The sequence below is a fragment of the Otolemur garnettii genome, unplaced genomic scaffold (assembly GCF_000181295.1).
Source record: "Otolemur garnettii isolate 467f Iridium unplaced genomic scaffold, OtoGar3 scaffold00001, whole genome shotgun sequence".
NCBI lineage: Eukaryota > Metazoa > Chordata > Mammalia > Primates > Galagidae > Otolemur > Otolemur garnettii.
Window position 1 is genome coordinate 28,928,788 of NW_003852396.1, and position 12,494 is coordinate 28,941,281.

General features: G+C 42.0%; 1 protein-coding gene across 1 annotated transcript in view; it reads left to right on the top strand.

Moving 5' to 3' along the window:
• Positions 1 to 12,494, top strand: part of FAM168A (family with sequence similarity 168 member A) — a 209,902-nt gene that overhangs the window by 186,376 nt on the left and 11,032 nt on the right. The window contains exon 4 of the mRNA XM_003780915.2: positions 5,346 to 5,471. Coding sequence (XP_003780963.1) covers positions 5,346 to 5,471 — 126 coding nt within the window. The remainder of the gene's footprint in view (positions 1 to 5,345; positions 5,472 to 12,494) is intronic.

Consider the following 12,494-nt stretch of genomic DNA (forward strand, 5'->3'; position numbering starts at 1 on the left):
ACTCTACCCAGGGGGACAGCTTGAGGCTCTGTCTCAAAAAAAAAAAAAAAATCAGCTGAGTATGATGGCATCCACCTATAATCCTAGCTATTTGGGGGGTTGAGGCGAGAGAATCATTTGAGCCCAGGAGTTCAAGGTAGCAGTGAGCCCTGATCATGTCACTGTGCTCCAGCCTGAGTGACAGAGTGAGACCCTTCTGATTAGAATATCTGAAGTAGATATGCATAAAGAGTGTGGATAGATAGAGGTCTTCACTTCACAAAATATTATTTTCCAGGTCCTAAGCTGACCCTTCAAAGTTACAAAGACCAATAAGAAATGGTCCTTATTCTCAAGGAGCTCATAGTTTAATAGGGAGATAGATAAGATATCAAGCACAGGGGCTTTTAAGATCATAAGGACGCCAGGCACAGTGGCTCATGCCTGTAATCCTAGCACTCTGGCACTCTGGGAAGCCCAGGTAGGTGCATTGCTTGAGCTCACAAGTTTGAGATCAGCCTGAGCAAGAGCGAGACCCCCGTCTCTAAAAAAATGGCCAGGCGCTGTAGTGGGTGCCTGTAGTTCCAGCTACTCGGGGGCTAAGGCAAGAGGATCTCTTGAGCCCAAGTGTTTGAGGTTGCTGTGAGCTCTCTCACACTATGCTACTCTACCGAGAGTAAGAAAGTGGAACTCTGACTCAAAAAAAAAAAAAAAAAAGAATCATAGAGACTAGGCTAGTCAACTATGTGAGATGTATGAAGAAATTATGATTAGGGGGTTGGGAGAAGAAAAGCCTTCATAGCAGAAGAGAGTCTTCACTTCATGATTGATGGATTAAGGTTTACTAGGTGGAGTTTGGGGAGAGACATGCCAGAAGAAGTAACAGTGTAGACAAAAACACAGATGTTAAGTTCCTCGGCATATTCTGTGGCTATAGTATGGGTGGGAGAGTGAAAACAATGAAAGAATCTGGAGAGATCATTAGGACTAGATCAGGGGGACTAAATTAGGGGACATTGAATGCTATGCTGCAGCTCAGACTGTAGCCTGTAGGTAGTGGAGAGCTGTGGAATGTTTTTGAAAAAGAAAGTTTTGTGATTAAGTTTATGTCTGAGAAATATCACTCTGAATGATACGTTGGAGGTTGGAAGGGGCAGGTTTAAAGACAGAACAGTGAGGAAGCAGTTACAGTAGTTCAGGTGAGAGATATTAAGAGGTCAGATCGGAGCTGTGCATAACTGTGGAAATAGAAAGAGTAACCAGAAGCCATAAGACTGGATGACACTTTATTTTTGACCCTCACATTAGTATTATGAAGCAGTCAGGGAATGATTATTATTGCCATTTTATGAGACAACAAACTAAAGCTTAGGTTAAGTGACTTGCCCAAGGTCCCACAGCTAATAAGTGGCAGAGCCCAGGCTAAAACTCAGATGTCCTGATTCAGTACGTTGTTCAGGATGATGGTCCCTTGCTGCCTGTTCTCCTTGTGAGTGTGCTTAACAGATTGTTCAAGTGTCAGAGGGCGTGAGGGCACCGTATCTAGGGAAGTGAACAACCCAGCACCTAGATGTGGGCAGCATGCTGTGACTGGGCGCATGCCCCTTCACTGCCAAGGGTTCTCTCTGTTGTTTTTTTTTTTTAATTGAGGGATAACATACACAGTAAAGTGTAACATACACAGTAAAGTACGTGAAGTACACTAAGTCTTAAATGTACAGACTTAATGTTTTGACATGTGTATACACCTATATTTAACTACCAGCCAGTTTGAAATAAAAAACATTTCTAGGAAGTAGTACCTTTCAGGCACCCAAGAGCAGGCATGCCTGTCAGAGCAGTCTGTCTATCCCATAGCTCTGTGAGTTTCAGTTGGAACTGTCTTAACTCCTACAGCTGAGCTCTGAATCGCTACCACCAACAATGTTTTACTTTAGGATGGTACATGGAGGAGCTAGATCATATAGTACAACTAACAAATGGGGAGGTCAAGTTGCCAGCTATTATTTGTTTTTCATTTTCACATTTATTCAGTTGTTTAAATTATTAAATATTCAAATATAGAGCAGCGCCTTTGGCTCAAAGGAGTAGGCGCCAGCCCCATATACCAGAGGTGGTGGGTTCAAACCCAGCCCCAGCCAAAAAAAAACTGTAAATATTCAAATATAGTACAGAAAATACTAGTACTAATTTGCTTTCTTTAAAATGAAAACAGAAGAAAATACTCTTTTATTCAAAAAAACATAGAGTGTAGTTCATGTGATTAGTTGGAAAAGGCATAATCAAAGGCACAGCTGCATTGCTTCTTCCTGGTTAATCTGGAACATTATTTTACTGTGTATCATGCTGTCTTGTTCACTCCCTGGTTGGCGTGTGGCTGTGTTGCATCCTCAGCTAGACCATAAGTACTTTGTGTGCGGTGACCATGACCTATGTGTATTCCTGTCTACCGCGGCGCTCCCCTCAGTGCTGAATTCAGTGTAGGCCTCAGCACTCTTTAGTTCATTTTGATTTACTTACTTCGTCACACAGTCCTTCAGGCAAATGTCAGACTTAATGGTTTATGATAACAATTGTGGTAAAGGATGTACTATTTAGAGGAAAATACTGGAGTGGAACAGAACTTCCAAATTCCCCCAATTCCTATAGCCATATTCAGGCCTTCTGCCCTTGGTGGAGTTCCTATGGGGTCTCAAGGGCATGGGCTTGCTGTATATGACATTTCAGAGCTACATGTTTCACTTTTTAGAGAGTTGTTTTGAGTGACCACAGCTTTACAGCCATGTAGATTGGCAGTTTCTAAATTTGGAGACATCTTGATAAGATTTTTTAACACTAATTGGACTCTTCATCCCCCTCTATTACCTCCACAAAAGAAACCCAAGATGATTGCTTTTAAAATGGACTCCTGGCTCGGCACCTATAGCTCAACCGGCTAAGGCGCCAGCCACGTACACCTAAGGTGGCGGGTTCGAATCCCCAGCCCGCACCCACCAAACAACAATGACGGCTGCAACCAAAAAATAGCCGGGTGTTGTGGCGGGCGCCTGTGATCCCAGCTACTTGGGAGGCGGAGGCAGGAGACTCGCTTGAGCCCAGGAGTTGGAGGTTGCTGTGAGCTGTAATGCAACGGCACTCTACCCAGGGCGACAGCTTGAGGCTCTGAAAAAAAAAAAAAAAAAAAGGGCTCCTCCTCCTACATTGTCTGCAGAACCACATCTTGATGTCTAACAAAGGCCCTGGACTCTACATGGAGTTCTCTTGGGTCTCCAATTCTCTTGCCAGAATTCTCCTTTTAGTGTCACTTTCCTGCCCATGATTTCCTTCTCATTTCTAACATCTGCTGTATATATTGCAGGCCATTAATGCAAGCTCAGAGTCAGCCTATAATAGCCATAGTTCTAGCCTTCGGTTAACAAAAACAAGAGACTCTCCTACCTTCTCTGGCCCTGGTACTTCCATGATTGAAGGATCCAGAGGCATTACCCGCTACCCAGGTGGACAGAGGGGGTTACAGTGTTTCTTTGGGGGTAAAATATCCTTGTCCTGGTGGAATTAGACTGTATACAGGCATATTTTCTTCTCATACCACCCTGTCTTACCTTAGCCCCTTGTTAAAATGTTTCAAGTATATCTGTTGCCAATGCGGCCCCATCTCCTGCTAATATATTTTAAAACACCCAATATCTGTGACTCCCAAGACCTTATTACTTATTTGAGTATAAAAAATATTGCTAAAATCATTCTTTTTCCCATAATTAGAAATTTGGGTTAAGAATATTTCTCCTGGCCAGGTGTGGTGGCTCATACCTGTAATCCTAGCACTCTGGGAGGCTGAGGCAGGTGGATTGCTTGAGCTCACAAGTTCGAGACCAGCCTGAGCAAAAGCAAGACCCTGTCTCTACTAAAAATAGAAAAACTCAGGCAAGAAGATCACTTAAGCCCAAGAGTTAGAGGTTACTGTGAGCTATGATGCCACAGGACTCTACCAGGGCAACAGCTTGAGATTCTGTCTCAAAATAAAAGAAAGAAAGAATATTTCTCCTGGCTGGGCATAGTGGCTCATGCCAGTAATTGCAGCACTTTGGGAGGCTAACGCAGGAGGGTCACTTGAGGTTGGGAGTTTGAGACTAGCATGAACAACATTAATAAAATCCCATCTCTACAAAAAATATAAAAATTAGCCAGATATGGTGGTGCATACCTATTGTCCCAGTTATTTGGAGGTTGAAGCAGGATGATGGGTTGAGCCCAGGAATTTGAGGTTGTAGCAAAGTATGATGATGCCACTGCACTCTAGCACAAGCACTAGAATGAGACACTGTCTCAACAAAATGGAAAAATAATATTTCTCTCCTAATGTTTGGAATTATAACAAGAGAAATAGTTAAAAAGTTAGGCATCTCCTTCCCCTTTGGAACCTTATTTTCTCTCTCTTTACCCTCAGGGTACCATAAAGGTAAGTGTTTTAGTTACTCCCTATTTTAGAACATATGAATTATCATCTCTCAAATTTCTCAAGCTGAGCTTTGAGTCAGCCTGGGAAGTCTCTGCAGATCTCAAACTGGGCTTCATTTCTATTTCACATGTGCCTCAATTGATGTTTACTTTCTTAAAGGCCCAAAACATCATCTCTAATTCATTAGGAGCTATCTCAGGTAGGGCACTCCTTGTAGTACCTCATCAGGAGATACTTAGGGGTATGCAAGAAATATGTCTATCTGGGCCCAGCTAAATGTACAGGAGGAGTTTAGCAAGGGATGCCCCACTGGGTTGCTAGGTTTAATAAAGCCACATCACCCTGCCTTTTAAGTTAACATGGCCAGACCTTTTAGAAGAGAAGGTAGTCCAATAAGTTTCTTGTAATATGGTAATTATTTGTGGATCTCTCTTTGAAAGCAATTTGTTAAATACACAGATATATTAAAACTTATTAAATCCACAGGTGAGATTCCAGAAACTAACGAGTACTAAACTAAAGAAACTAAAGAGTACTTAGTTGGCCCACTGTATAGCCAAAGGCTCCCAAGTTGCTACATGTTAATGGGAAAGTGGCTGAAGAATATACCAGAGCCTTAGGGCACAATGTCAGTAGTAGGTGGCAGTATTCATGGGCATCTTTGTAGTGGGTAGAAAATCCTGACTTTCTTAGTGTAAGTTCTTTGGTTTCAAATCATTTGGAAGAACATGCTAGCACTCCTCCCAAGCTACTCACCCATCGCAGAAAAGCTGAATCATCCTGTGTGTCTGAATAGGCCCCTTGGGTTATATGTTTCTGTCCAGCACAAGATCCTTGCTTTGTGTCTGTGATTGGTGGTACCCACTTCTTATTTCTGCCTAATGCCATTCTTGTGTCTTCCCTTAAGCAACTCTGCTGATGAAACAGGCCTGGCCACAGAACTCATCTTCCTGTGGCACTGAAGGCACCTTCCACCTCCCAGTGGACACCGGGACCGAGAACCGAACTTACCAAGCATCCTCTGCGGCTTTCAGTAAATACAGCCTGTCTCCTCCTTTCCTTGTTCCCCTTGGTTGGGACTGATTTATTTCTTAGGAAGATAGGAAAGGGAACTTTTAAAAATGACATTTATAATATAAACACATTTTTAAAAGGTTCTTCTGCCTATGCAAAAAATGACCCTCCTCATTGAGGAAAGGTTATCTTTTCTGATCCTGCACCCAGCTTTGAGGAGACACAAAGCAGTGAGGGAGGGAGGAGGAAGTACTCAGCTGGCCAGCAAGTTTGATTGGGAAAAGACTGTTACTACATTTTGGGGGAAAGGAGAGAGGGCACATGCTGAAGGTCTGTGGGTTTTTGGACAGGGAAGGCTCCTCCCCTAGCCCAGAGTTTCTTAACCTCAGCTCTATTGATGTCTGGACCAGATAATTCTTTGTTGTAGGGAACTATCCTGTGCATTGTAGAATGCTTAACAATATCCCTGGCCTCTACCCACCAGATATCAGTAGCACAACCTCACTGTGGCAACCTAAAGTGTCTCTAAACATTGCTGGATGGCCTCTGGGGGACAAAATTGCCCCCAGCATAGGAAACACTGCCCTAGTGGAAGCTACACTGTGGGAGCAAGGTATGTATGGGGAGTCCTCAGAGAGGCCAGAAACCAGCCAGTCACATTAATCTGGAAGTTCAGTGTGGTAACTGATGCTATCGCCTTCCTATCTGATTGTTAACACAAAATGGTTAAATGGAAAATGAGGACCAATGTTTAGAAATTACTAAGTGGCATTTTGACTCTGTATAAGGAAGAACTTTGTGGCTTGCTGGAGCTGTCCAGTAGAGGAATGACTGACTTTGGATGTGGTGAGTGCTAATCTCTTAAACTGGGCCGGCAGAGGTTGGACAAGCCCTCAGAAAGATATTCCAGAGAAGGCCTGGTAGTCTGTGGTTTTGTAAATTATTAGTCTACTAAATAAGTAGATTAGAAGAATTCATTTTTTTTTCTTTTCCTTAAGACATCCAATGTCATTTTCTCCTTAGTTTTCAGTGCCCCAGATGTCAACATCAGCTTATGTTTATACAATATAATTCACCTTTTGGAGAATTGCTTTCATAGTCACCCTCATTTAATCTACACTATTCTCCTATTAAGTTATTTGGGTGGATTTTCATCCCAGTTTGAAAGATGAGGCTCTCAGGAAGGTAATATGCCCCATGCCACCCAACCAGTGAACAGAGCATAATGGGAAAAAGTTATCACTCAGGTTAGGATTCTGTTATTGTTTGTGAGACTGATTTTACTCTTCTAAGAGAGGGATGTCAGCAATAAAGAGTTTTCTCAGACATCTCAGGTAGAATTGAATGAACATATGTCAGATTATATATTTAAGTGGGCATGTACATATTCTCTCCTACATCTACACACATGGATACAGATACACACAGGCATACCTATTGTAGGGTAGCAGAGACCAGGAAGGGAAACGCAAAAAGTTGGAGCCTAGACTTTGTTCTGAATAACCTTGGTAATTCAGGTCCATGCTGTGGATCTTAGTTTTTTCAGCTATGAAGTGAGAGAACTAGACTAGGTCATCTTTCAGTTCTCTCCAGCTATTAGACTCTTAATTCTCTCATCTTGGTGAAGTGAATTCAACATCCTGCACAGTAATAGGGATCTCTCTAGCTCCCTTCCAGTAGCCAGCCAACAAACCTTAGCTCACACATCTTCAAGAATAGGGTACCCTCCAGATGCCATCCTTTCCACAGCTGGAAAGTCTGAGTATCAGAAGGCCTTGCCTTCTACCATGTTGAAATTTTCCTGAAATCCCATTAAATGTGCAGTAGCCACATCCTTTTGTCCCTTCCCAGAAAGGTTGGGACCTAAATCTACCCCTCTCATGCCCACTTCTAAGTAAGTGATGAGTAAACCTGTGCCATTTTTTTTTCAAATTTCAGATTAATATGAGGGTATAAATGATTGGGTTAGAATGTTTGTGTCTGTTAGGTATGGTCCCTGTTGTATTGTGTCCCACACCAGGAGGTGTACCATATCTTAGACTGTGCCCGTTAGGTGAGAGCATGCCAGGCTATGCAATTTTTTAAAGAAAATTGGGATTGACTGACCACCCCACACCCATAAGGTCCCTCCCAGAATTCAAATTTTGTGTCTTCTAGTGCTACAGAAAATTCAGGGCATTTCGACAAATTCAGTTCAATTTCACCAACACTTGTTAAGCCTGTTTGTAATTAGGTCTCCTACTTATTCATCACTCTCTTGTTCAGCTACCAACAAGGAGACTTAGGGGTCAAGGCAAGATTCAGACATAGAGCTTTGTTTCGTCCAGACATATAAATGTGATGATCAATAAACCGATTAGTCTAAAAGGCATCTGTGATGTGAGATCAATGCCTTTGAAGGTGGTAGGGGTGCTGCAACTGAGAAAGATTTATAACAGTGAAGAAGGATTGAAGAGAGGTCTATAAAGGTTTTATCTTGCTACTGTATATACTCTCTTTATTATCCTGTTTGATGAAGCCTAAAATTAAGGTTAGGAACCTGAAAGAACAGGATGTCATAAACAAAGCCTCTTTTATAAGGCAGAGATGGGACTTCTACCATGGGATTCCTATTTTCTCTCATGAGAAAAAAGGTTCAGTTAAGTGAGGACACAAAGACCAGAATAACAAATGCCCAGGATTAGACTATAGAGACCTTTGACTCAGCAAGATCTCTGCCCCAGGGCATGGTGAACTCTGAATTCTGGGCCTAGCTCTGCACTGATACATTGTGCAATTTGGGGAAACTGCCTATGTGGGCTCCAGGTTCTTCCTCAGAAAGGAAGAAGGTTGAATGCAAGGCTCTACTATCCTTAATATTAATAATTAATATTAAGCCTTAATAATTCTAAGACTTTCAGACTGAGAATTCCTTTTAGCATAGCCAGGCCTCCATTGAATGAAGTGAGTCTAAGTTCATTTGTATAAAATCCATGAGACTTTTTGCAAAAAGCCTAGCAGCTTCTTTTACTTAGATTCACGAAATAATAAACCATGATTTTTGTATTACCTAATATAGCCCAAGCTGTATAGCTTCAGGGGATTTTCAGCATTCCTTAATAGTGTTGACAGGACCACTAGTCAGTTATGCAAAGTTTTCTGCAGTGATTTTCTCATAGAGGTCTTCAGAAATACTCAGAGAACTGGAATGTCAACACTACAAAGGCCCTCTGATAGTATCCAGTACAAATGAGAATACTCCCTGAGAGAGGAATTGACTGATAGAGCCCAGGATGAGGGTCCCTAGGCAGCTACTGCAGCCTCATGTAAGATCCTCCTGACATAAATGGTAGCCTGGAGAGCCATTGTGGTTAGAGAAAGTAGCACTGAGTCCTGGGTGGTCCCCACAAGCAGTCTCTCTCTTTTGGCATCTATTTGTTATCTCATCTGTGAAATGTTCACATTGGTCCTTTTTTTTTTTTTTTTGAAGCAAATATTTTATTTTTATTATTATTTTTTTTTTATGATTTCACAGGGACTTTATTGATAGCTCCTTATCAGGAGCATTGAGTCATTTCTATTTCCCTGCAACCCACTGTGGGCCACTTTTGTGCAAGATAGTTCCTTTTTTTTTTAAATTTCAGGTTAATGTGAGGGGACAAACAACAGTAGTCTTAATGATCTCTAAGCTCTCTCCTAGCTCTGCAGTTCTGCTTCTCCCATTTCAAATTATCTGGACAAAAAAGCAAGGCCTTCTTCTGCAGCATCATCTCTTTGGCTGCCAAGGGTGTTTTGGCTACTGATTTGTATTCTGAGTATGTGTGTGTGTCTCATTTCATAACAGGAAAAAAGGGAAACATTCTCAGACAAGGTTATTTTTAGATATGGAAACCAAATTCTACTGCAGTTTCTTGGAGGCTTTTGATTTTCCTTAGAGGAATAGTCTCAACACTTTGTAAATGGTTGTCCTTGTGGCATAGGGGAGGTATTGCAGTTTCCCCAGGGAAGATAAAAATTTCAGAAGCACATTCTCCCAGAGCATAAAGGAAAATTGTCAGCATCATTAGTTTGTTAACTTTAAAGAATCGTAAAACCATAACAATTTAAGCCATAAAATTTTAGCATCTGGAAATCCTAGAGTCTGTGTTCTAAATTGAACAGACCATATTAAGTTTCCATCTCCTGTAGTCTTTTAGACATACTTGCAGGCTCCCAGGACAGGAAGCTTACCATCTTTCTATATGGTGAGAGAGAAAATAATAATGACTGATCTTTATAAAGTACTTTTGTCAGACACTGTTCTGCAAGCTTATTAATTAATATATTTATCATGGGAACCTCATGAAAAAGGTAGTCGTACTACCCATCCACATTTTACAGATGAAAAGACTGATATATTCTACAGCTATTAAATAGCAGAGCTAGGGTTGGACCCAGGCAATCTGTCTCCAGATGCTTGTACCCTCTGCTCTGTGCTGTAAAGCTTTCAGAGACAGGCATCTTCTCATCAGGGATGTCCTACTTTCCTACATAGAAAAGAGATGCTTTCTACTCAGGTAGGACTCTCTGTACCTTGTTCCTTTAAATCAGGGGTCAGCAAATTTTCCTGAAAAGGGCCAGATAATAAATATTTTAGGCTTTTCAGACCATGTCTCTGTCAAAACTACCATTGTATCAAGAAAGCAGCCATAGAATGAGGATGGCTATGTTATAATAAACTTTATTTACCAAAGAAGCTGCAGTTACAAAAAACCATGGCTGAAGTCTGCCTGTCCTGAATGTTGACAGTATAATAAAAGATTCTTTTTCTTTTTTTGTAGAGACAGAGTCTCACTTTATCACCCTTGGTAGAGTGCTGTGGCAGCGTCACACAGCTCACAGCAACCTCCAACTCCAGGGCTTGGGCGATTCTCTTGCCTCAACCTCCTGAGTAGTTGGGACTACAGGCACCCACCACAACACCCGGCTATTTTTTTGTTGCAGTTTGGCCTGGGCCAGGTTTGAACCCACCACCCTCAGTATATGGGGCTGGTGCCCTACTCACTGAGGCACAGGTGCTGCCCGTAATAAAAGATTCTATGGTAAAAACGAATTTGGGGGATATAGTCTCTTGCATATCCCTACCTCAGAGACTCACAGTTCTCTTATCTTTAAACCCTATCATTTAAAAAAACTTCTCAGGGTTAGTGTTATATCTCCTTTGGATTTGTCTGACAGGCTTTCTGCTTTTCATCTGAAAACCCCTAAAAAAATCTAATTTCTCAGGGACACAGTATTAAAAAACAAAATCAGGCTCGGCACCTGTGGCTCAAGTGGCTAAGGCGCCAGCCACATACACCTAAGGTGGCGGGTTCGAGTCCCCAGCCCGGACCCGCCAAACAACAATGATGGCTGCAACCAAAAATGGCCAGGCATTGTGGCGGGCGCCTGTAGTCCCAGCTACTTGGGAGGCTGAGGCAGGAGACTCGCTTGAGCCCAGGAGTTGGAGGTTGCTGTGAGCTGTGATGCCATGGCACTCTACCCAGGGGGACAGCTTGAGGCTCTGTCTCAAAAAAAAAAAAAACAAAATCAGACCTATTTAATCTCCGTTTTACATTGCTATGTCACAGACTTATGGAACTATAGAACTCTTTATTCTTTATTTTAGCAAAACAACTATTAAAATCCCTTGGAACTGATAGTCTTTTGAGCATATTTGGGACATGTCCAGCTTTGGTTTATCTATAAAAGCCCTTTTGTTATATAGATAAGTAAACTAAGTCCCCTTCTAGATGTCTGCAAAGCTAGACTTACCATCTTCCCCTACAGTATCTTTTACTTCTCATCTCACTATTAACTCCACAATCTAAAAACTTTGAAGAATCTACTGCAGACTTCTCCCTCAGCTGACTTGCTTTTCCACTTCTAGTTAGTTAACTTTGTATTAATGTTACCTTCTCTTTAGTGTCCTTTCCACTCCGTCTTCATTGCTATTTATTTCCCAAGCAAAATTGACCACAAAACTAGTTTTTCATGGAACAAACTGTGGATATGCAGGTGGAAAAATAAATGACATGAGTCCAGGGAAGAAGACAAGACATCTTTTGTGGCAGCTGAACAGCAGCTCTCCTATCCTTCGGAGTCATCAGGGGCAGTGGGTGCCAAGCCAAGCTATGATGTAGACTGAGAGGTATCTGTGACATGTAGTAGCTTGCTTTTACTTGGGGTTAAGATAGAAGAGACCCAGGATCTTTAGAACCATGGAATTTTAGTTTAGGAAGAGATCTTCATTCTTGGCCTCCTGATTTTACAAAGTGAGCAACTAAGGCCTAAAGACTTGGCAGTGTCACTGTAAATTAGAGGGAAAGCTAGGACTGAAGGCTAGATCTCTTCACTTTGACTAAAGAACCTTGTCCATTCTGCCCCCAAGTCCCTTAGAGAAACAATACCTTGGAGCTGAAAGGGTCCTTGGTAAGCATCTTGTGGGTGAAAAAGCTGAAGCCTGCAGAGATTCAGTGATGTCAACCAGACCTACACAGGATGGTACTACAGAGAAGAAGCCACCCTAGCACCTAACTACCAGGGCTTCAAAACCTAGACCTCCTGGCACTATCTCTTTAACTCAAAGAGAGCTTAGTCTTTAGAAGTTCCTAAAAAGACTTTTACTTTCTGAGCCCCTTATGTAAAAGAGGATTGAGATCACTTGATGATTACTTGTGTTGAGTAGAATTATTCCATTTTGTGATTCTATGAGGAGACAGTCTTGTTCCTGAGTGAGTCATGTTTCAAGTTTTTCCTGTTAACATAGGATCTGCCTCTTTTCCAGAGGATTCAAAGGCAGTACTGTTTGTTTGCATGGCCAGCTGTGAGCCTGGCTTCTCAGCCCCAGCCTTTGTCCATCCTGCTGAGGTACAGACATGGCATGGGTTCTGGGTGATGTGAATCTATGTGATCTCTGACTTCAGGCCTTTGAGGAAGTGGTGGCCCTGCCACAGACCTCAGGCCCCAGCAGGAGGAAAAGCTAGCTCTAGAGAGCAAACAATTTTAACATCCTCAAAGATAAAGCTCTCTGAGTGGTGTTTTT